General features: G+C 44.7%; 1 protein-coding gene across 1 annotated transcript in view; it reads right to left on the minus strand.

The window, feature by feature from the left end:
- LOC139689333 (high-affinity choline transporter 1-like) overlaps positions 1 to 26317 on the minus strand; it is a 172589-nt gene that overhangs the window by 96971 nt on the left and 49301 nt on the right. Inside the window, exons 3-6 of the mRNA XM_071586416.1 lie at positions 24496 to 24625; positions 14749 to 14843; positions 6265 to 6387; positions 1624 to 1727 (exon numbers count right to left, since the gene is read on the minus strand). Of these exons, the coding sequence (XP_071442517.1) occupies positions 1624 to 1727; positions 6265 to 6387; positions 14749 to 14843; positions 24496 to 24625 (452 nt within the window). The remainder of the gene's footprint in view (positions 1 to 1623; positions 1728 to 6264; positions 6388 to 14748; positions 14844 to 24495; positions 24626 to 26317) is intronic.

A 26317-nucleotide genomic window follows, 5' to 3' on the forward strand; every position in this document is an offset into this window, starting at 1 on the left:
ATCGGATGTGGCAACTCGGGACGCACGAGAGCACGGCCAACGCGGGGCGAGGACGCAATAAGCGGCCCACCGCCACGCCCACCACGCCCCCCTCCGCACAAATGCCGACACGCCCTCAACACACAATAACCCCCTCCCCGCCGTTCCGCGAACGAGCATCTCGGGGGCTCCCGCTTTCGAGGGAGCACGGCGACTCGCTGACCAATGCGAACTCGTGCGAACTCTTTTCTGCGATGATACTCATTCCATCGAGGTTACACAGGGAACCAACATAAAAAACGTATTATCGGTAAAATATTTGGGTGAAACGATAACTAAGGATATGTCCAGGAGAAAACACATTCGTGGAATTGGTGAAATAGCAGATAAAAAGTTAGGATTCATGAAAAGGATATTTGGGAATAGTAATGAAAGGGTCGAGGAGCTTTATGTTATTTCACGTTAGTAAGGCCCCACCTAGAGTAAGCTGCAACCCTCACGGCGTATAGTAGGCTTAATTTATGACCTAGATCGAGAGCAACAGTAGAGCAGCTAGGTTTGCGAAATGTTTTTATGAACAAGTTAGCAGTGTCACGACATTATTGGAAGAATTAGGATGAGAGCCACTAGTTTCCCTTTCAGTCCCTCGTCCCTCTCCGCGGGGGGAAATTCCTGCTACCTGCAACGTTAGGTCGCATTCCCTGCCTTTTACAGTCTCCTCAGGGGGTAGAGTGTTTAGTGGTGCATGTTCACGTGGTAGTGATGTTTCACATTCTTGCTTGTTGTGTCCTAGCTTGCGTGTTGTAGGATAGCTTTCGTGCTGCATCCTGGGGTGCAGTTTTTTGTTGTTTTGCGGTATATAGTATGTGTTCGCATGAGTGTTGGATGAAGGGATTTTTGCATGAGTGTGTGCGCTGCTGTGGGTGTAATTTTCCGTGTTGTTTTTTTTTGCATGTGGTATTGTTCCTTTTTACGGTTGGTGACCTAACACCCCCCGCCACACCCCCTTGCGGCGGCTTGCGGGGTATTATGTAGATGTAGATGTAGAAGATGCCACCTCCTTCCCTCACGGTTTAGTCTAGTATCCAGTCGACGGTCTGATACAATCCAATTATTCTCCACCTCATGTTTCCCATTTTTCCACGAAAGAGGCACACCATGTGCATCGCATCGATTCGACATTTATGCTAATCCTGGAGTACTCGAGTGTGAAGCCCGTGCAATAATGTGGGGAAGAGGGAACTTACACGATTTGCTATTTTTGTTCCTTCGCCTATCCGGAGGAAAAATTACAACTGCGTTGAATTGCACTCTTCATACGTAAAATACCGTTTCTGAAACATTCCAGCATGTTTATTTTGATATCTGTCTTCGTTGACATTGTTGCTATGGTCATGGATTGGAGCAATTATAAACCAGTAAACGGAAGGTTTTGTAAGTGGAGGAACAGCACTAATTTCATAAATTTAACCAAGAAACGGAATTTTTGCGAAATAATTATGAGTTTAATTTCAGATCCCTCGATCATTTTAAATATGTCCGTATATGCCTGGTATCGAAGTTGATCTCGAGTCAATTGTGATGGTAAATTGGGACGTTGATGAGCTGAAGTCGCGATGTTGAGGATCGATGGCGAGTACTCACGCCGCGGCGATGATGATCGGGGTGGAGAGGGCGAGGGTCACGGATGCTGCGGCGGACGCCACTACGCCGCCCCGCAGAACCCACAGCACCTCGTAGTCGGGCGCCTGCAAGGGAAAATACACGGGGCAGCCCCTTAGCTGGAATTGATTCAGTTGGAACTGGAGGGTATAGGTGCGATGGAGGAAACATTGTGCGCAATTTGCTCGAGTCACTCCTTCGACTTCATTGCCACAAAACTATTAGCATTATTAGAAAATAAATTAAATTTATTACACATTTGTGCTGGGGGCATTTTCTCCCAACATAGCAGTTTAAATAGACTTACAAGAAAAACACTAGTCTATAAGAGAGGTTTCATCAAATTTCAAGTCCCATGTGGAAAGATTTTATTAGGGCCCAAAAGACAGCGTTCGTTCGAAGGTTTAATCTTCATGTACATCTGCATAATACCCCACAAGCCGCCGTAAGGGCGTATGGCCGGGTTGTTAGGTTATCACCAATAAAAAGGAACAAAACCACATGCAAAATTGACACATGCATGGGAAACTATACCCACCGTGGCGTTTCTTATGCTAATGGAAGGCTTATGTTCAACAAATGGCTTTAAAAATGTCATTCCATTGATATGAACATGCATACAAATATTTAGCATTCCCGTGATTCCTCATTGGAAAAGGTAATGTTTAGAAATTTTTAATTTTTTATCGTTCCTTAGCGAAGGCGTTTAGCCCAATCGACGAATGGAGAAAATCTACAAATAACTATATCTACCACATCTGGAAATATGCATAGTTCACTTCAGAATACTCTGTATCGCTCCCCTGATCTCCCCTCTCCCAAATTCTCACCGTTTATCACTTTTTTTGTCGGTTTTTCTCTGAGCTGAATCCTTAAAAATTGTCGTTGAAGAAGTTTAACGTAGTCAGCTGCAAAGAACTTCAGCCGTTGGAGCGCATTACGGAAATAACGGAAAATATTTTTTGGGGGTACTTTGGGGATAACATTTTTTGGGGGTAATATCCTAGGAATTGTAGGTCACGGTATTCCAGGGGGTAGAGCATTGGACTACTGACCAGAGAGCTCAGGTTCGATTCCAGGCAGGTCTCTCTGGGCACCTGCAGCTCCACTCAAGCTATGTGGTTTATCGGATACCAGGTCTTCCTGGATAACCACAGCCGACACAGGGAAAGGAACTGGCCCCCCTACCATGATAAGCGCATTTCACAAGCAACAACAAAAACATTTAAGGACTAAGACACAAATAAGACCGGGTGGTAAATTTCATGTTTTTAGGATAGAAATGAAAACGTGCATATTGGCAAGGGTAAAATCTCCGTGTTTATGAAAAAGCTTTTAAAAAATCATTGATTGCCTATAATCTGAGAGACCCTCCCCGGACTTCAACCTTGACGTGGTGGAAGGGCTTGTGCGTTCTGATGCCAAACATTCCACATAACAAGTCTTTTCCACGGATTAACTGGATTGTGTTTTCTACGATTCGCCCGTTAACGTCTCCGAGAGACTCTTGACTATTCTGATTCCCAGCTATGCAGTTCCCGTCGCTAATTATTGGAGGGCCAAAGTTTCCGAATGGCCTCATCGGCCATGCCCTCGCTTGGCACCGGCATTTGATTTACTGAATCTTACAAGTCGATCCTCGTGCTTCACATTCGCCGAACCCGTGTCACGAAATGCCTCCGCGCGAGAAGTTGCAGCCTATGCATGCTGACCGACGAGGTCATTCATTTATGGGGTAGAATATGCAATTTCATTTCAGATTCATAAGAGACTGTAGATGATGGGAACTGTGAGAATTGCGATGGTGCGTGGGTACGGATGCCGGGTGTCTTCGGGCGCCTCACACACAAGCCGCAATAACCTGGAGGGTTCAAGGGGATTCCAATGGCGAGAGGGCATGGTGAGGGTGGCGATCTGTAGCCTTGGTGCTTGGTAGTCAGTCAGGGGAGGAAATCTAAAGAAAGCCGGAGTCACTCGAGCTCTCGAAACAATTTTGGGGAAAAGTCGATAATTCCCGAAAAGACCACGGCTACTCCTGATCGGTACCGAAATGCTCATGGATTTGGGGTGGGAATCATTGGCTGAGAGACGATTCAATGCAAGATTGAAATTATTAAATAAATTTAGATCCGCATGATTCAGCACCGAGGTCTCGCAAATTATTCGTACTCCTACATACATTGGTCGCTCGGATCATGCATATAAAATTCGGGAAATAGATGCCAGAACTAGCCGACTCAAGGACTCCTTCTTCCCACGGACAATACGGGATAGCAACTGCAGGGTTATAGATAGCAAAAATTCCACTTGCCACCCTCAGCGTCTAAAAAAAAATTAGTTGTATTTAAATGCATGCTCTTCAACTAACCTTATGTATTTTGTTATAATAACCCATTCTTTCCGAATGACCTCATTCGTGTTCTGTTCATCTGTTTTTAAGTCTCCCTTTCAATCCCTCGTCCCTCTCCGTCGGGGGAAATTCCTGCTACCTGCAACGTTGGGTCGCATTCCCTGCCTTTTAGAGACTCTTTGGGGGTAGAGTGTTTCGTGGTACATTTTCATGTGGTAGTGATGTTTCACATTCTTGCTTGTTGTGTCCTGGCTAGCGTGTTGTAGGATGGCTTTCGTGCTGCATCATGGGGTGCAGTTTTTTAGTTGTTTTGCGGTATATGTGTTTGCATGAGTATTGGATGAAGGGATTTTTGCATGAGTGTGTGCGCTGCTGTGGGTGTAATTTTCCGTGTTGTTTTTTTTTGCATGTAGTATTTTTCCTTTTTACGGTTGGTGACCTAACACCCCCCGCCACACGCCCTTGCGGCGGCTTGCGGGGTATTATGTAGATGTAGATGTAGATGTATAAGACTAAGGGCCTATCTCCGAAAGTTACAAATCACAGTACCACGTAATTTGATAGCATTGGAATTTGCTCTGGGCCCAAGGTTCTTTTTTGAGGGCAAGAGGGTCCCGATACTTAAGTAAAGTATTGGAACACATTTTTATGACTAACATTATGAGATTTCTTGACAGTAGGAAAATACTGATCCACAACCAGCATGGATTTAGGAAAAACAGATCTTGCGAAACACAACTTGGTCTCTTCATTCACGATATACTTAGATCGGGAGAAAACAACACACAAGTCGATGCAGTATTCCTGGATTTCAAAAAAGCCTTCGACAAAGTCCCACGCAATAAACTGTTACATAAACTTAAATACTATGGAATCAATGAGAAAATTATTAATTGGATTAGAGACTTCTTGTCAAATCGATAACAAATAGTAGTCATAGATGGCATGTGCTCAACGGATAGAGATGTAACTTCCGGCGTCCCCCAGGGAAGTGTAATAGGACCTCTTCTGTTCTTAATATACATTAATGACGTAAGCACACACGTTTGTAGCAATCTGAGGTTATTTTCTGACGACACGGTGGTATGCAGGGAAATAAGGAGCCAACTAGATCGCGAGCAGAGACTTAGAGACTCTAGAGACTTAGACAATATCTCATAAAGGTGCAATAAATGGGGATTAACACTTAATATAGATAAATGCGCAGTTTTAAAATTTTGGAATAAAGTAAGCGAGGAACAGGATATAAACTACGAAATAGAGGGTTCAGTATTGACTACGGCCAATCAAGTTAAATATTTGGGGGTTGTTCTAACACCACGCCTTTCATGGGGAGCACATATCAGGACAGTAGACAGATCCCCTTTAAAGAAACTTGGCTTCATAAAACGGGTGTAGGGGAAATGTAATGATTAAGTTAAAGAGGTGTTATTTTGCTCTAGTTAGACCTCATTAGGAATATGCCGCAAGTATTTGGGATCCGTGGGAGAAAATTTGGCAAAAAGAACTAGATAAAGTCCAGAGAAAATCCGCTGGATTCGTTAAAATTGCTATGATAAGAACACAAGTGTGACAGGTCTCTCAGGGGATTTATGCAGGGAACCACTTGAAGTGCGGAGAGAACAAGCGAGGCTTAGACTTTTAGAAAGGTTCAGAACAAACGAGTTTAACTATTACACTGAAGGAATTCTAATGGCCTTCAGACCACAATGACAAAATAAGGGAAATAGATTCCAGTACAGACAGATACAAATTCTCATTCCTTCCCCTAACAATCAGAAATCATAATAGTAAGAAACCGAAGTCACTTTAGAAATATTAAAAACATTGAATTTAAAAGTTGGAGCAAAGTTAAACACTGCAAAGCTGTTAGGTATACTTTCAGATGCATATGTATGTAAGATGTAGTTTGAGTGTTTGCATGTGTGGGGTGTAAGTGTTCTTGCATGAATGTATGCCATGTTTTTTGTGGATGTATGAATTTGTGGTACTAGCATGCGATTTTTTTTCTTTTCTAAATTACGGGTGGTGTCCTAACATTCCCCGCCACACGCCCTTGCGGTAGCTTAAGGGGTATTAAGTAGATGTAGATGTAAACAGTCGGACAGATAGCAGGATGCCAGTAGCACGCGCCGCGTTAGGGGACGATCCACAAACATCAGGTCCCGGAAAGTCGGGAGAGGAACCGGGAGGCGTGCGTCGTGGCCGTCGGAATAGAGTCGTCAATTGGGGTGTATAAGGGGTGTTTCGCTCGTTACCGAGGAAATGCTCACCTTAGGCCTCAGGATGACCCTGTAGAAGTTCTTAGCGATGAGCGAGGAGGCGGAGAGGTAGCTGGAGTCAACGGACGACATGACGGCCGCGGACACGGCGCCCAGGCCGATGAACGACACCCACTGCCACACGCCAACCCCATGCGGTGAGAGAAGGAGAGAGAACATGACACATGGAGGGGAAACAATTGATCGCCATGCAGAAGTAATAAATACCCATCAACATCTAGATGGTGTGTGGCAGGGACCATGCCGACGGGACGGATGTGCCCAGCCTCGGCCCTCTTGGGTGATACTCACCGATCGATTGAAGCTTTCGAAGATCAAAAGTGGAGATGGTTGATTCAGGGACACCTTAATGGAAGAGGCGGACCTCAAGTGGGGTCACTCAATCACTGAACTCTCCCATTGTTTCACTAATCTATTGCACTCTGGCCGGTTTGACTTCAGCAGGGCATCAAGTGGTAATCGGATGCCACCCCACTTCAGGGGGATAGGGATGGAGTAGATGAGACCCCGCAAACGAGAGGGCTCCCGGTGGTTCAAGCATCCGCGAAAACTGTCTAAAACCGCTGCAAATGAGGATCGACGCTCTACTCGAGTTCGAGAGGGCGTCGCTCGAGAGAGATGGGAGCTCGTGAAATCACCCTTGGCACTTTCCTGACTTGGACACATTGCAATTGATCATCTTTGGGAATGTACGCCTCTATCTTGGATGCTAAACTGACGTCAAACCTATCATGAGGCAAGTGCATTAGAATGATCCTGCAGGCCATCCTTAAAGACCTATGCTATATTATACGGGTTTTAGGGCAAAGAAATGAAACATTAAGAGAATAGTCTTCCCTTAATGAGAGAAAATTTTAATATTGGCAAGCTATTGAAATTAGCACAATATTGAACAGTGACAAATATTTGAGATCCATACAACACAAAATTAATTGAAGCATTGGATAAGGTTCAGAGAAAATCTGCTGGGGTGGCTAAAAATTGCTTATGAAAAAATGCCTTAGGTATTTTGCGATAAATGGGAAATTATTGTGGCACCACAGTATATTGATGTAGTATTCTATTCCTACATCGCACCCATCTAACCACTTCTAGTGTGTGCCGGGGGAATGATTAAACACCAGGCATGCAACATTTAACTTCAGGTTTTTCTTTATTTTAGATACTATATACATATACATATATACACACACATCATCTTTCTTGACACAGACATCTTACTTCAAACAACAAATTCACCACTTCAGTACACATCAAAGCCACTAACCATCAGCAATACCTACACCACAAAAGCTGTCATCCTCAACACACGAAACGCTCGATTCCTAACTCTCTCTCTATCCGCGGACACCACAGTCACTCTCAACAAATACCTGGACAATCTACATCTTGCACTCCTCAAACGCGATTACCTAGAAAAGCTACTACAAAATAAAATCCACCGCTCCACCCGACCACGCACACCACACAATAACAAGCCCACATCTGATGCAGGTTTCAACCTTTGCACCACCTCTTTCCCCGGATCACACAGACTGAAAACCTTCCTTAAAGAACTGTTTCCAATTTTACATGACAATGACGCGACCTCATCCTGACTACCCCAATGCCCATCTATCACATACAGACGACCCGCCAATCTCAAAAACCTTCTGAGATCCACCAACCCTTTGGCGCCCCCCCGTGACTAATTTCCTAATATTTCACCAAATTGCAACCACCCCCGATGTAAAACCTGTCCTCTTATTATGCCTACTCCCCTCTCCCTACATCCCCTCATTGCCCCCTCACCTTGTGCCCACGCTAATTGCCTCTCAAAAAACATTATTTATATTTTTTCATGCAAACATTGCACTTCCTTTTTCATAGGCGAATGCTTTACCCCCTTATCCATTCGAATGAATAATCACCGGTATTCCTGCAATTCTGCCTCACTCTCTTCTCTTCCTATCTCTTCACACGCCAATTCCCACAACCTTTCATTCAACCAGTGTTTTGCTCTTAGCATCCTAGAATCCCTACCTGATTCAGCCACCAATATAGAGGTGAGAACTCGTGAATCCGCCTACATATTAGCTTTCCGTTCTTTAAAAATTCACACCCTTAACCGGCGATATCATTAATGAATATAAAGAATATTATTGGTCCTGTGACGCTACCCTGGGGGACGCCGGATGTTACTTGCGTGTAATTAGAGCTGGAGCAAAATATCACTACCATTTGTTTGCGGTCAGTAATGAGTCAGTTAATTCCATACCATTGCAACTTGTGAATCAATTTAGTGGGATTTTATCAAAGGCCTTTTGGAAATCCCATAATATCGTATTTACTTGTTTGTTCCTTTCCCCTGATAGTAGAAGGTCGTGTATAAAAAGTCCCAACTGCGTTTCACCCGATCTCACAGTTCTAAATCCGTGTCGTCTCTTGGATAATAGGTTGTGCGTGTCGAGGAATGTCATGGCGTTACTAACAATAATGTGTTGTAGGAATTTACAGGAGAGGGAGATTAACGAAATTGATCGGTAATTACCAGCGTCTTGTTTATTTCCGCTTTTAAAAATAGGTGTGATGTTGGCTCTTTTCAGGTCCAAGGGAACGACACCTTCTGCAATCGATTTGCTAAATATGCATTTAAAAGATGGCACATTTTCGGTTGCAAACTCTTTCAGGACCCTTCTGGGAATATCCTTCGGTCCGGGTTAACCATGTATGAAGTATTATCACATGACAGACACCTATTAAAAGCAGATCTTGCGAAACACATCTTAGTCTCTTCATTCACGATATACTTAGATCGGGAGAAAACAACAAAAGAGTCGATGCAGTATTCCTGGATTTCAAAAAAGCCTTCGACAAAGTCCCACACAATAAACTGTTACATAAACTTAAATACTATGCATCTACATCTACATCTACTCAATACCCCGCAAGCCGCCGCAAGGGCGTGTGGCGGGGGGTGTTAGGACACCACCCGTAATTTAGAAAAGAAAAAGAAAAAAAACCGCATGCAATAACCACAAAATCATATACAAAAAAACATGGTATACATTCATGCATGAACACTTACACCCCACACACATGCAAACACTCAAACTACCAACTAACATACACTTGCACCTGAAAGTATACCTAACATCTCTATAGTGTTTAATTTTGTTCCGACTTGTAAATTCAACGTTTTTAATATTTCTAAAGTGACTTCGGTTTCTTACTATTATGATTTCTGATTGTTCGGGGAAAGAATGAGTATTTGCACCTATATGTCCTGGAATCTATCTCCCTTAGTTTATCTTTGTGGTCTGATCTACCTAAGTAGTGTGGGGCCATTATAATTCCTTTAGTGTCATAGTTAAACTCGTTTGTTCTGAACCTTTCTAAAAGTCTAAGCCTCGCTTGTTCTCTCCGCACTTCAAGTGGTTCCCAGCCTAAATCCCCTAAGAGACCTGTCACACTTGTGTTATCCTTTTGGTATTCATTTTAGAAGTTGATAAATGGGAGAACAATATGACATGACAGTTTCCATTAATGAGCGCAATGTATTTTTTGGCTATCAAGAAACATTTGAGTCTCTCTGTATAAACCATAGATTGAATAATACTATAATAAACCTTACGTAACATCCCTTCTGATTATCATCTACCTTCCTATATGGAAACATAATAAAACCGAACACTACCTTACTCACTTCCCCCACTCCCAAAAGACTTGCGTGATTTAAGCAATTCTTCACGACTGTCATCCCGCCACGCTTGAAAATCCATCCCGTACTCTCCGGCTATCCATACCGTACCACGGCAATCCACGGCTATCGCATTTGCAATGCTAGAGGGGGGGATATTATGGAATTATACTATGGAATCAATGAGAAAATTATTAATTGAACTAGAGACTTCTTGTCAAATCGATAACAAATAGTAGGTCCCACATGGTAAAATCATTCATAAATTAAAGGTCGCGGGTATAAACAAGGGCGCCATAAGTTGGGTTAAAGATTTTCTTTCAGAGCGAGAACAGAGGGTAGTCCTTGATGGCGCTAGTTCCGACAGCGTTCGAGTCACGTCGGGGGTACCTCAGGGAAGTGTGATCGGGCCGTTGCTTTTCTTGATTTTTGTTAACGATTTGAACCGCGAAGTGAAAAGTAAAATTAGGATGTTTGCGGATGACACGGTGATCTATCGGGAGATATCTGGGGATGAGGATCTTTTTACTCTAGCGCAGGATTTAGATTGCATTACTAAATGGTGTTCTAACTGGGGATTGACTCTAAATTATAATAAATGTTCAGTGGTAAATTTCTTTAAAAGATCAACGGGATATGCTTACAAATTAGCTGGAGGTGACCTAGCAGTAGTTGATACGGTAAAATACCTAGGTGTCACATTCACAAAAGACTTAACTTGGGGGACTCACATACGTAAAGTCTGCGGTCAAGCATATAAAAAATTGGGATTCATTACACGCATTGTCGGCAAAAGTGACTCGAAGGTCAAGGAACGTTGTTACCACGCTCTTGTAAGGCCTCATTTAGAATACGCATGCAGCGTGTGGGATCCGAGTGAAAAAGGTCTCATTCGGGAAATTGAGAAGGTTCAACGCCGGGCAGCCCGTTTTGTTAAACATTTTTCCGATAAAACGCAAAGCGTCACCGAAATGCTTATGGATTTGGGGTGGGAATCATTGGCTGAGAGACGATTCAATGCAAGATTGAAATTATTAAATAAATTTAGATCCGCATGTTTCAGCACCGAGGTCTCGCAAATTATTCGTACTCCTACATACATTGGTCGCTTGGATCATGCATATAAAATTCGGGAAATAGATGCCAGAACTAGCCGACTCAAGGACTCCTTCTTCCCACGGACAATACGGGATAGCAACTGCAGGGTTATAGATAGCAAAAATTCTACTTGCCACCCTCAGCGTCTAAAAAATAATTAGTTGTATTTAAATGCATGCTCTTCCACTAACCTTATGTGTTTTGTTATAATAAAATTCCTTTCCCTTCCTTTTACAGTCTCTTTGGGGGGTAGAGTGTTTTGTGGTGCATTTTCATGTGGTAGTGATGTTTCACATTGTTGCTTGTTGTGTCCTGGCTTGCGTGTTGTAGGATGGCTTTCGTGCTGCATCCTGGGGTGCAGGTTTTAGTTGTTTTGCGGTATATGTGTTTGCATGAGTATTGGATGGAGGGATTTTTGCATGAGTGTGTGCGCTGCTGGGGTGTAATTTTCCGTGTTGTTTTTTGCATGTGGTATTTTTCGTTTTTACGTTTGGTGACCTAACACCCCCCGCCACACGCCCTTGCGGCGGCTTGCGGGGTATTAAGTAGATGCAGATGTATTATTTTCAAGTGCAACGCTTTTCTTGAGATTAGGAACCTTTATGATCACATATTCACCCGTGCGAATGACGGGAATTTATTGCAAGAATCGTTCAATAGTTGTGTTTTGCACTTTTTGCATGACCAATAGCGGCCCTTCTCAAGGCTAATTCTCCGGGCCTTCTCTTTACTTCATGGCTCCTGCCAATCAGTCCCTCAGCGTTACTTTTCGTGGTGCCTCTCCCTTGGCCACCTAGCAAGGGCATCCATATTATTTCATGGTGTATTTAAAACGACTCCAGCGTAATAATGCATCTTGTAACAATGTGTGAAATGAAATTGTATTCCACGGAATGGCAAAGATTCAAATACATCTTGCCTTCGCTAAATGAAGAACACAGTGTATATTTCAACTGTTCTTGCAAGGAACAGTTGGAAAATGCAATGTGTTCTTCATTTAGTTAACATGAACTTCCACTAAGTTGACCCGGGAACAATTGAATACATCTTGCATTAAGGCCAATAAACAGTTGTGCGGCAGAGAGTCCGTGTAGTCCGTGTAGATGTAGATGTAGAGTGATTGGTGATCAATGGCATTCCGTGCTACTACATTTTCGTAAAGATGATGTTCGTTTGCGGTGTTCCCTATTCTCGTGATCGGGGATCGGGTTAAAGGGTATTTCCGTTCACGGGCCGATAAGGGTGCTCCCGCATTCCAACTCAGCGCTAGCATTCCTTCTGCGGCCGTAGAACTCAAATGAAGTGTATTTCGCGAATCGTTGCGAAAGTGATGCCGGTGACCCCAGTGAATTCAGTGGCTGCCAAATCCAAGCCATCCAATGAGAATGCGTGCTCTCTGCTGGTTCCCTTCGCGAAAGAGGCAGCTTCCTTTCTTCCTTTGCGTTGCTCCATTCCGGAATTTCGTCCTTCCGCGAAGGGCCCCAAAGGCTCGACGTGCACTGTGAGGCGAGGACCAACCGGCGGGATATTGTAACTCTCTAAATACTTCCCCGCAATTCGTCCCATGAGCATAGTTTCCTTAATGCGAGTCCTCCGGTGATCTTGACGAGCTTTCCCCGCATTGAGTCTCTCGGCAGAAGATCGGGCGAGGCTAGACATTACGAGCGGCCAGGTCTGAGTCATAGGGTGGCGCTGGATGCATGGGGGACTGATGGGCTAGGGAAGGGGGGAGGAAGGCAGAAGGCTGGCTGACCACTGGAGTGAAAGGGTGAAACCCAGGCCTTGGGGAAGGGAGTCCGTGCGTCATTGATTGCGGGTGTGTGTGGAGAAGTGGGCCAAACGACCCCAGTACTAAGGCACGGTAATTAGAACCAGTATACGTGTTGTTATTCCCGGAAGCAGAGAGGGCCAAGATATTGAGCGACCCCGTCGTTGACCTAGGCAGGAGTGTTCGTAGTAATTGCTGTAGGTGCGAGTCAATTTAGAATTTCCTCCTCTCACTTTTCAGTTCTTCATGACCTGTCTTGTAATTGTGGAGTTCTGTCGGATCGGTTGCGGTTACTTTTTATTCCCTTGTTTCGCATTACAAATAGCTAATTGTTTAGATGCGTTAACCCTTGTTTTGTAATGGGCCTTCCTCCTCAACATACGCAAAGCGTCTCATTCGGGAAATTGAGAAGGTTCAACGCCGGGCAGCCCGTTTTGTTAAACATTTTTCCGATAAAACGCAAAGCGTCACCGAAATGCTCATGGATTTGGGGTGGGAATCATTGGCAGAGAGGCGATTCAATGCAAGATGGAAATTATTAAATAAATTTAGATCCGCATGTTTCAGCACCGAGGTCTCGCAAATTATTCGTACTCCTACATACATTGGTCGCTTGGATCATGCATATAAAATTCGGGAAATAGATGCCAGAACTAGCCGACTCAAGGACTCCTTCTTCCCACGGACAATACGGGATAGCAACTGCAGGGTTATAGATAGCAAAAATTCCACTTGCCACCCTCAGCGTCTAAAAAATAATTAATAGGTTCTACTTAAATGTAGAACTCTTCCACCAACTTCGCGTGTTTTGCTATAATAACCCATTCTTTTCGAATGACCTCATTCGTGTTCGGTTCATCTGTTTTTAAGTCTCCCTTTCAATCCCTCGTCCCTCTCCGCGGGGAGAAATTCTCGCTACCTGCAACGTTGGGTCGCATTCCCTGCCTTTTACAGTCTCCTCGGGGGGTAGAGTGTTTTGTGTTGCATGTTCATGTGTTAGCGGTGTTTCACATTCTTGCTTGTTGTGTCCTGGCTTGCGTGTTGTTGGATGGTTTTCGTGCTGGGGTGCAGTTTTTAGTTGTTTTGCGGTATATGTGTTTGTATGAGTATTGGATGGAGGGATTTTTGCATGAGTGTGTGCGCTGCTGTGTGTGTGATTTTCCACGTTGTTGTTTTGCATGTGGTATTGTTCCTTTTTACGGTTGGTGACGTAACACCCCCCGCCACAAGCCCTTGGGCGGCTTGCGGGGTATTATGTGGATGTAGATTAGTAGTATATTCAAAGAAGACAATTTATAGTTCTAGAAAAGGAAATGATACCAAATGGGGTTAGTTATCAGTAGCTCTAGTGACTGGTCAGATAACACTCCCTGCCACACGTTCACGTGAAGGGTATCAGAGTAAGATGCATGTAAAAATGTCTACACCAGCGTCAAATTATTTGTCAGATGGAGAGAACAGTTTGATACTCTGACTGACGGACACTGACGGGTGACGCCCCTTGACTCCCACAGGCACGCACCCTAGACGTGTGGATTTTCGGGCAGTAGATCTTCAACACGCAGGCAACCACGCCGGCGGCAGAAAGAAAGGAGCTGGCCTTCTTATCCACACCCCGCGGTCAAGTGTGAGTTTCAGTCGCCGTTGGGCTTGACATTGGCCGAGCTAGAAACTTACCAATCAAACCCACTTTCTGGTTGAGTAGGGAGGCTTTCATGGCGCCATTAAAATGCTCATCGGGGCGTCGACCAAGACTCTGCGGAAATCGTCACAAGCCTCCTTCAATTGACTCGTCCCCTAATTAATTACACTCTGTGGCTAATGAGTTGTGAAAGGAAGCTTGTGGCGTCAGCGATGGAGGAGATACGTTCCTCGTGGGCCGTGTTTCGGCGAGTGCCGTCCGCGGCTCACACCACGGGGTCGGACGTACCTCGGGAGTCATGAACCGCACCACGAGAGGCAGCACGCTCCGCGCCTCCTCAGACTCCGTCACGTTCTTCTGGAATCCCTCCACGGACGACCACGCTGCGGGAGAAGAGGAGGCAAAACATGTCACGCACGAATCGACATTGAAACCAATTGCACGCTCATGCTGATCCCAATAACAGAAACCAACACTATGACCATGATTCAAATTTGAAAGGAGGAGAGTGGGCGTCCGGGAAATTTGGCAACCACGTGAGCGACGCTCTCAGCTTTAAGTGAGACAGTGCCTCCGTGTTCTGTAGCGAGCGACAGTTTCATGCAGGGCGGAGGGGAAGGCAGCCGGCAATGGGCAGGAATTGAGCCGACGGAATATCATTAAGAGGAATCAAAGTTGAGCGCACGAATTGCGGTCATTGTTCAACGGCACATGCCACCAAGTAATCATAAAGAGGAAGATGTCAGTGAGACTATATTATGGATAGACGCGGATTTAGGAATGATTGGCACATTCCCGGGTGAGCACTCTGATCATAATTAAGTATTAATGCTCAGTAACTTCAGACTCAAAAGGATAAAACAGGGAAGGCAGTTCAGAACATGGCAAGTAGAAGCATGAACCCAAACGGCAAGGAAAATGCGTCATTAGGACAAAGAGAAAAGTATGAGTAAATAGTAAGAGCTGGGTACACTAGAAGAAATATGGGAACACATAGGATGTCTAAGTATACAATGAAACTCAAGGGAGAGTAAATGTAAAAAGGAGATTAAACCATGAATTAAAGACTAGATGACTTTAATGTTGGGCAAAATAAGGAAATAGAGGATTGTAAATATTGAATTAGTTAGAAGGAAGTGTAAATAATAATGAACTGAAGCAGGAATCAAAAATGACGAAAGAGGCACGGTGAGGGACGCAGTGCAAGGATATGGACACTCAAATAAACAAGGGTGAATTTGGTGCACTGGCAGGAGGGTGAGAACGATTTGGGGAGGAAAATCGAGTAAACCATCGCGGAGAGTCGGGAAAGTTGTTAATGGGACGAGAGAATGTTCAAAAGAGATGGAAGAAAAATAAAATTAACTCCATTATAAAGAACATGAGGCCGGCAAGCTTAGACATAGAGAAAGAATATGATGAGGATAGGAGGGGTCCAAGCACGGAGGTTGGGAAAGGACACTAAAGGAATTGAAATCAAATAAGGCAGTGTCAACACTCCGCGGAACTACTGAAAGGTTTAGGAAATTTTGGGAGAAAGCGTTTTTATGGACTAATTCGCTGCATTAGTGAGAGAGAGAGGAGTTTGTCAGGAAGACTTCCTCTGGTCAATGTCAGCTCATATCTCAAAAAAGGGAAAGGCAGCCACATGTGAGCACTTAATAACGATAGGTTTGATTTCGCACGCAGCTATAGTAGCAATCGGGATTATTAATACAAGGGTGGAAAGGGGTAAAAATTATTACTTGGGGGATGATCGGTTTGTGGTCAGGAAGGGGAGAGGCACGCTTGATGCCATTGCAGTAATAATGAGATCACTAATTTAGAGGAATAAAGAGTACAATCAAGAGATTTTTGTATCTTCCGTATACTGTGAAAGAAAATACTTTAACAAATAGACCGAGGTTTCGACTTACAAAAGTCATCAACTGTTTAAGTCGAAACCTGGGTCGTGCTTAATAAAAACGTACGTGGAAGGACAAAGCATTTTCTTTTCCGATGTGAATCACTTCCACAAAGTGACGCCTCCAACCACCATACTCTTTGGCATATTTCAAGAAAGCGTTTGATACGGTTGATTGGGTATAATTAATGAATGTATTGCGGAATATTTGAGTAGATCGGTGAGGGATAGGAGACTAATCCGCAACCTGTACATGTCTCAGACTGCTCAGGAGCGAGGGGGGGACGGAGAGTCCGGATTTGGCAGAACGTATAACCTAAGAACCTCATAGCGATTCGATACTGCAAGAGAGAGACCCCGGAGAGTGCTGATGCGATAGAGTACACCGCTTATTTAAGTATCGATATATCAGAACTTGACTGATATTAGTCCATGCACGCCTGACGTTCGTCAAGTCGCCTCGTGCCTCCGCGGGGATGCGGCTGGCACCTTCACAGTGAGAGCGCACCCCTCAAATAGAAGAAGTTGAATTGTAGTATATTCGATTGTAGTTACCATGAAAATTGGGAGCAAATATTTACTTGACTCATCCATTGTATTCATTCCAGCTTTGACAGCAAACTTTTATACATCATCCAAATTTCGATGGCCCTCGCCAGATTGTAGTTCCCATTGGTTGAAATTCACTTTCCCCACATTCCTCCGGATCCGATAAAATGCTGTGAGCCATTTTTTGATTGGTCCTTGAAAATCGCCTCGGAAACCGTCACCGCTGCGGCCGAAGACTCAAAACGCTTTCCACGAATGTAAGGATGGCTACGGGGACGATGAGTGGCATTACACTGCACTTTGCTTTTATTCACCGGCCGTCCCGGCATCAGGGGTGTACAGGCTCTAGACCTAGAGATCACGGGTTCGATCCCACCTCAAGCATGGGTGTTGTGCCAACCCTTGCGGTTCGAGCTCCCGGGAAACCTTACGGCGGTGCAAATGCTTACGGGGACCCTGTAATGGGCGCATGAACCACCAGAGGCTTCCGGAGAACAAAATCGGAATTCAGCAACGACATTTGCGGTGCACGACCGTGCATTGAAAGTGGTGCATCATCCAGCGGTCTGATTGGGAATATGACCCTTTACGATTCAAATGGTTTTTTGAGAATTGATAGTTCTATGTCCCAATGGGACGCTCCATTCACAACTGTGTGTGGTGGTACACGCCGAAAACAAACCAGTCCCTGCACATCGAACAATATGTGGTCATAACTTCCTAGCAGAAACCACAACCACTTTGGAATTTTATGGCATTGGCGATGCCGGAAAGCTACATGAAGAGTTTTTATGTCTGCTCTGTTTTCTCACACATTGAAAATAGTAGTCAAATTTCATCTGCAGTAATGAACTACGGAAGAAACTCCTCATCTTCCTGTAACATTAACTTCAACTGCAAACATCTTCATCTACCTAATACCCTGCAAGCCGCCGCAAGGGCGTTTGGCCGGGGGTGTTAGGTCACCGCCCGTATACGAGAACAAAACCTCATGCAAAATCAACATATTTACTCTATGTTCGTTCGAAGGTTTCCGCGGCGATGAGTAGGTGATTTCCACATTTTTCGGGCTGCGTCCGCGTATGTCGTTTAAATGTACAACAGTTTCGCCAGCTATCCTGCTGGCGTCCTCAGGTCAGTCCTTGACCTGAGGACGCCAGCAGGATAGCTGGCGAAACTGTTGTACATTTAAACGACATACGCGGACGCAGCCCGAAAAATGTGGAAATCATATTTACTCTATCCTACACCCATAGTGGTGGAGAATACTAGCGTGCGAACGTCCTTTTTGACTAATTAAAAATAGCAATTTTCCACAAAAATATTTTTCATGTTTTTGTGGAAAATTGCTATCTTTAATTAATCATGATATTCCACCATATCACGCCTGAAACGTCTCTTTTTAGTCCTTTTAGACGTTCTTTAAGGACAATCTCGGAAATAACTGCATGTGAATACTTCTTACATGCAATGTTCTGGTACCAAAATATGAGTGGAACCCAACGCAAATTTCATTATTTCTGGTAGCTGTTCTCACATTATTCGACAAAATTCTCTCTCAGTGGCAGTAGAGGCAGTAATGTACAGTAATTCTTAGTGAACCTCTACTTGTGTCTATTCTATGCTGTTTCCCTTTAATAGCTGCTTTGTCTGATGGAAAGCCTCATTCGCTATTCCTATTCTAATTACCACATATCTCTTGCTTATCCCAGCATTAGTGATTCCGCTGCCTAAATAGCAAAACTCTTCGACTTTTTCCAATGTGTCTTTCCGTAGCCTTGCTTGGAATTCATCTTACCTACTTTTAATGCAAGGCATCGCCATAGTTTCAATATTTTTTATCTTAAGACTATACCTTTTCATCCCCTTCTCCCTATGATAACCTTGCAATTCCTTCCTTATTCTCTGCAAGTATAGTTATGTCGTCCGTAAATCTTTCTCAAATGTAACTCTTGTTTATACAGATATAACTGTTTCAGCCATTGCTTGGTGATATTTCTCCATCGTACAGAAAAATAATGATGCTTCCGTTCCACTAATCAACATATATTTTGCACTTGCACTACCGTGGTTCACCACTTCGTGGCACCATCACTGGGTGATACCGCACAGTGATGAAACTCTGGTCGTGGAGCTCTAATATATCCCAATTTTTGGAATTGCAGTGTCATTGTTTGCCGGTATGTTATGCCTCCAGCTTGGATTTGCTCAGCACCGCTCATCTTTTCCTTCGTCTCTTTGATTGAACACATTCGATGGCGGAAATAAGCACTCCTGCCTTCCTTCTTTATTTCAGCTTATCTATCCCTGATTTCACCGCATCTAATCACCGTTGCTGAATGTTTAGAGCGTGCATCAATCTCCTATCCGTGTCCTTCATCCAAGTATCCTTTAGCGAGTGCGTCATACTGCAGAACCGCATTTGGAAGTGCGGGTTCTCCAGATCGAGGAATGCGATCGACGTCGTCGGGAGATCATCGGGTCGGGCTCTCATCTCTTCTCTACGGTGAGTCTGAGAGTGATAGTTAATGCTTCTGCTCCTCTCGTTCTCCCAAATCCAAATTAATCCTCGCATTAATACCTTCCCGCCTTCTTCCCTTGTATTATTCTTGCCATAGTCTTCAATGAATGGATCGTCAGGCTGATTTTTCCTTACTTTTCACATTTCTCTCCCCTTTATCGGTACAAGGACTATTATGCTCTTCTTTCAAGCCCATCGGTATGTCTCCCACAGATGCACATCACATATCAGGCTGTATAGCTCTGTTAAATTTCTTATATAATGAATTTAATTACTCCCAAAGGTATTTCAACGATCCAAGATGCCTTGGCTGCCCTGAAGGTCTTTACTGCCCTTTCAAATTCTGGCCTAATAATATATGAAGTGTCTTTAATCGTGAGAATTGTCCTCTCCTTCCATTCTTCTGGTACTTCGGTGTTTAATTTATTATATAAGGAAAGGTAACCCCGTCACACCACCTTATGACGCGTCTAGGGTCATTCTAGAGGTCGTTGTGTCAGCAGTGATTCGGGGGGAGTGACCCGTCAAGGTCACCCAAATCGGGGAGGATTCCTTCCAGCTATTAAGTGGCGCTCGGGTTGGGATGGGACATTCTCGCCTTCACCACTTCACTCCTGACCTACGGCTATATTACGTATTATGATGAGTGGCGTCTCGAACCACTGCTCTGAGCTCTTTTCATTTTGCCCTCGGCATGGGCCCTCCGCATGTCTTCGTTCAGGGTCCTTATCCAATCGTCTCTGGTCCTTCTCACTCAAATACTAATTTCATTTGTCAACGTACTCAACCTTCAGTAGAACGTCGAGGATCGGGAGGGTTGATGGTTTATGTGCTGGCTGCCCACCCAGGAGGCCCGGGTCTAATTCAGGACCACTACTTGAGGTGCTTCGTGGAGGGCACTCTTCGCTGTCCATCGAATGGGACGTTTAACTGTTGACCCTTCGGTGCCTTCCGTTAAACAGTAGACTACTGCCGGTGCGAAGTTTCTCTCCACCTTCCCCAGTTTCATCGAATATTGCACCCATGGCATATTACCCACCTATCCCTAATGGCTCAAACGAGCTTAGCTGTGGGTGGCTTCTGATCATAACTACTACTCTGGCATATATTTTCACCTCAGTCCTTGAGTTTCTGTCCTATCGTCTCTCTTCCACTTGGTCCAGTATTTCGTCGGTAGTCCATTGTTTCCTTTTGCCTATGTTCTTCCTCGTGGCTAGTTTTCAGTCAAGATTTCATCTTCTGCCATCTTTCATAGACTTTCTACTCCCTCTGCGTTGTTTATCACTTCGGACATATCCTCATACATCTGATCCATTTTGTTTTCATCAAAGTTTTTTTGGCGCGTACATTAGTACCGATACGGAATGTTTGGTTTTTGTTGCTATTTTCACCTTCTGCTTTCATTTTTTCTCTAGGAAGCTCTTTACTCTCACTGCAGCGAATTTCAAATATATACTGCCCACTCCAGAATTTCGATTCTCGGGGCCTGTGAGACTGAATAATCCTTAAGTTTCCGCTACAAAAGTTTCCTCTTTGGGCCATTTTTCACGTGTGCCTAACACGTCTAAATTACAAGCATCTCTGCTTTTATAGTATTCTCTAGCCTTCCGCATGTCTACATCTACATCTACTTAATACCCCGCAAACCGCCGCAAGGGCGTGTGGCGGGGGGTGTTAGGACACCACCCGTAGTTTAGAAAAGAAAAAAAACCCATGCGAAACCCACAAATTCATCCATCCACAAAAAAAACATGGCATACATTCTTGCAAGAACACTTACACCCCACACACATGCAAACACTCAAACTACCAATTAATATTAACATGCATCTGAAAGTATACCTAACATCTTTGCAATGTTTAATTTTGCTCCGACTTGTAAATTCAATGTTTTTAATATTTCTAAAGTGACTTCGGTTTCTTACTATTATGATTTCTGATTGTTCGGGAAAAGAATGAGTATTTGTACATATCTGTACTGGAGTCTATCTCCCTTACTTCGGAATGTCTTGGGTGACCCGGCATTTTAGATCCCGATCCTAAATCAATCGACACATTTCCCTGACGTGCGTGCTCTCTCGAGCAGTCCTCGCCGCGGAATCCAAATCGGGGCACTGGAATTACCTCCGGAATATGTTGATCGAGTTCCCTCGCGCCTGCTCTCTGGGTCAACGAGAGAGAGAGAGAATTATTGGGGATCTGCCGCTCCTTGGGATGCTGATGTGGTGGCCTCCCGTTGCATTCCACATTGCTGCGCTGTATGCCACTCCTGCAGTGAGATGAGTTCTGCTATCCTGACCGTTCGCTCTCCGTCTTCACTCATATGAATGAGGACTGCTGGCCTACATCCTCTGGCGGCCCATTTGCTTAACAGCAGCCATTTCCAAGTCATAGGATTTTGAAGCATTTATAGGCCAATTTACCCAAGGATGGTCTTCGATGTTATCCTAAAACCGCCGCCACAATTCCAGGATTGATTTTTCGTCGATTCCACCGGCTTCTCTATTTCGCAGCTCATCCCTCCAAAACACATCCAGAGGACGGCTCACCATCCGTGAACCGACGGGCTCACTCCTCGATGGCTTTAGAGCCCGGATGCGAGATACTTTTGGCGCGATCCAACAACTGGTGCTATGCGATATGGTAATGTGCCGCCCCTGCCAACATTCGGCGTTGTTTCGTTGCTTTGGATTCGATTCCTCGCTCTTGGGTGGTGGCTTTCGACATTCCAAATCACCGTACTCCCTGCGACTCCGAATACTTCCTAGTTCGAGTCATTAACGCCTCAACTCGACAATTTTCACTTGTGGTTATGGCCGGAATCGCAGCAGAACTTGCCATGCCATCGGATGGCGACGTTGCGATAGCTGTGGCTCTGCCGTAGAGATATTGGCACGTGGTGAAGTAAAGACGTCACTCGGATATTTCATTAGGGTAGATTAAATCCTTTCTTAGTTTTTCTTTTATTTGTAGCGTCCTTGTCTTGAGACTACGTCGTGTACTCAACTATGCACTTTCTGTATATAAATAGGCGACCGTATACAAGTCGTCGGTTATATGACATCGATATGGATGGTCGGTCATCAACATGCAAGTTTTGATACGCGAGATCACTCGCAGTTATCAGGGTTCCGATACCCCCTGCACCTCCGGTGCTGCCATCTACTCGTGGCCGTTTGCAATCCTCAATTCGCCGTTGATTAAATCACGAAGCAAAGTCTTCGTTTTCTATCCGCGAGCCTGCGCAAAAAATATCAGGAAGGAATGAAAATTCTTCATTCCCGCGGAAACTATTTTTTTCTTCCGTCCATTAATTTCAAGATTCAATCCACGCCAATTATAGAATTGGTAATGGTGGTGGAAGAGTGACCCTATTGTCGTGGTTACAGACCCATATCACGTCTTTGATGTCCTAAACAAAGCCTTCTGTTTTACGTGGTTGTCGACGCCATTGGAAATTGGTCTACATTTGAGCCGCTTGCAATAAATCCATCCACATCGTCCGATCTTTCCCCCTTCGTAAATTTCTCCCAATCTCACATTTGCGTAGAATTTATTCGAGCGTTCACGACTCAAAAGGACCTTGGCTATACGTGCCACTGACTTGCTCCGAGAGTCCATGAAAAGCATGTCCTCTCGAGCTGTCCTGGCTCATCTTCCGCGACGAGGATGTGTGCGTGATCTGAACGCGCGCATCATGCTCCCGTGCTACCTGCCTCCCCTGATCCCTGCCCCCCCTGACCCTTGCCCCCCTGCTCCATGCCCCTCTGCTTCCTCCGCTCTTTCATCCTTTCACGGCCGGTGCAGTTCTCTCTCCGCCCTCGCCGATTTCACTCCTCTAACTCTTCCCCGGTGCAATGGAATCGGGTCCTCGATCTCCGCTCCCTCGACTGCGCAAAGTTTTTAATGAAAACACACTGTTAAATTGCGTATCTTTCCCTTTATCGGGAGACTTCTCAGGCACTCGCGGCTGAAGGCGGGGGACCCCCTCCTCTTCTACTCGGCCACCTGTCCCTCCCTATTCGACCATAATCCTACTCGGTAACACGTCCCCACTCGGATCCTTTCAGTGCCACAACCGCGCCATGCCATCCACCACAACCTTCCATACTTACTATGCTCGACTCCTAACCCCTGTACCATATTCATTGCTTCGTTTTTGTCATTTTTATCCTGCTATGCATATAGTGTCATTAGCCTTGTGCCTATTGTGGATTTAACATAAAATAGATGAAGCACGGGAATAATTCACTTACGGTGGCGCTTACACTATCGCAAACGTGCGTTGTATCAAGAGGGAGGATTTAATATTGAGTTTCGATTATCGATTGGCCCCAAGCGAAGAGTGACCGGGAGCAACTCTCACCGTATGCTGTTCCAAATCGTTTCGCAGCGGCGATGGACGGATGTGCTCGCGGCGGGCCGGGGGTCGACTCCAAACCGCCCCTCGATGGGCAGGGACGCCCTCTGAGCGGATGTGACGGCCGAGGGAGCACTACGGCGGGTCCAAGCGGGCGAGCGCGAGTCCCGTCATCGCGGGAACAGCGGAGAGAGTGGGTCATTTATGGAGGCGCCAAGCATTCGGCAATCAGCGAAACCCCTAATCGAAAAGGAGACGTGCGCCCCGTGACTGCTTGGCGAACTAAACATTTAAAGTCACGGCGACCACCCGTCCCCCCACGCAACGCCCCCCCCCGCTCCCCTCTGGCGATTCGTGTCTATGCTCGGAGGCATTTGATGCGATGGAATTTCTGTTCATCGGACAGGCAGACGAAGCGGACAGGCAGACTGGTATAATTCAATTAAGATGAATAGGGGGAATCAATTTTCACCCATGAACCTAAACCGGTAGAGCGAGGTTTGATGCTTTCCTCTCCCTTTCCCTACCGCGGTTGGTAATAGTTTTCTCAGCAATGCAGGATCGAAGAAGCCGAGTGGCGAAGAAGCCTGGCGTCAGAATTGACCCTGATGTACACGTGAAACGCGCATTGCCTTAGTTGGGCGATACTCGCTGCTGCTGCCCAATGCAGACCCGATGTGTTAGCTTGGATCGGTGACGTACCTGTTCCCTTGGCGATGACCCCGATGACAATGGAGGGCAGAGCCAGGACGAGGCAGCACCCGGAGGCGGCGAGGGAGAGCAGGCGAGCCGCATTTGCGTCCCGCGTGGCCAGGACTCGCTGGAAGTAACTCTGCAAGGGAAATAGAACTAATTAATTTTTTAATTTTAATTTTTGGACCCATTTGACCAATGGTTTCCTGGGTCCACTTTTATTTTACTTCACAGTTAGTTGGGGATTCCTTTGAATCTTAGTTCCCCTTTTTACAAACAATAATGAGACATAAGGAAACAACATACATAACAAAACAGACAAAAAGACAAAAATAATCAGACATAAGGAAAGTTTTTCTAAAATTTTAACATCTACAGGTGCTTACATATGTTGGGAGTTAAACTAATGGTAAACAATTCAAGAAAAGAAAAAAAATCACTCAATAGACATAAAGAATACATTGCTACATTTTACACAAAATTTTACACAAAATATTTCCCAGTTAGTTCGCTTGTTGTGGTTCACTATTTGCTGGTTTTCTTATTGCAAATTTTCCGAGCAGGTTATTATTGTTCTTTAGGCAGAATTTAATCATTTCCCTAAAGCTCGTTAGCTTCTCTTCCATACTGTTCCATAAGAGTTGCCGCTCTGTCTCATAGAAAACACAATCCTGCACTCTGTGTTCTGCTGTGTCTTCTTTTCCACAGTTACACAGAGGGGTAACACATTTCCCTATGAAGTGTAAGTAGGAGTTAAAGTTTCCATGTCCGGTTAACACTTGTGTGCTTGCTGATGTGTGTTTAATATTTAATTTAATCCGGTCATCTATTTCGGAAATATACGGTGTGTTTTCCTTCCCTTTTCTGTTCTGTTCCATTCGTCGTTCCATTCTCTATGTGTTTCCTGTCTCAGTAGTATTTTTAATCTTGATCTTTGTACTGCATTTTCTGCATCTAACGAGAGGTTGAAATACTCTATATTTAATTTTTTCCTCGATTTGTTTATAGCAATTCTTTCCCAAATTCGGTATTTTAGAGGTGGAGTTGCAGCCACTATACAGAGTGCGTCGCAGCTCACGGTGGAATAGCTGTTGCACATCTCTATCAAGCAGGCACGCTGTGTCTCCTTTAGCTTTCTCTCGAATCTTGCGAGATTGACTCTGTGGGTCCGAATTTCGCACCCATAAGTGACTATGGGTATTACTACTCCCTCATAAATGTTTTCCATCGGTTTGAGGCCATATGTACAACGGCAAAGCCTTCTTATGGCACCAAAGATAGTCTTAACCTTCGAGCAAGTGTAGTTCACGTGAGGTTGGAAGATAAGTTTATCGTCTATGTGTATGCCGAGGTATTTAGAGGTCTTCGTTCTCTTTAGCTGTTTCCCATTGATTTTACATGCCGGGTTTCTTAATATTTTTGCTCCTAGGGTCATGTATTGGCTTTTTTCTATGGATAACTTCAGTTTGTTACTTTTTGCCCAGGTTTCTAGGATAAGTAGAGTTTTTTCCGCCAACATTTCCAGCTCTTTTCTGCTGTTTCCAGGGATAGTTACTGCGATGTCATCCGCGTATGCGATAATATCGCACCTATCCGGGAGTTCTTCTCTTAAAAGCGAATTGGTTAAGAGGTTCCACAAGGTTGGGCCAAGAACCGAACCCTGTGGGCACCCCTTCGTGGCTACTTTAGAGAACTTGAGGTGTTTGCTGGAGTATTCTATCACGCGGTTGGTAAAATAGTTTTTGACTAATTTTATTAGGTTGTTGGAGACCCTTAAATATTTTAGTTCTTTAATTACGGATGGCCATCAGACGGAATCAAAAGCGCCTTT

Source organism: Hetaerina americana, unplaced genomic scaffold, assembly GCF_022747635.1.
Source record: "Hetaerina americana unplaced genomic scaffold, ioHetAmer1.1.p SCAF_22, whole genome shotgun sequence".
In the NCBI taxonomy this organism is placed as follows: Eukaryota; Metazoa; Arthropoda; class Insecta; order Odonata; family Calopterygidae; genus Hetaerina; species Hetaerina americana.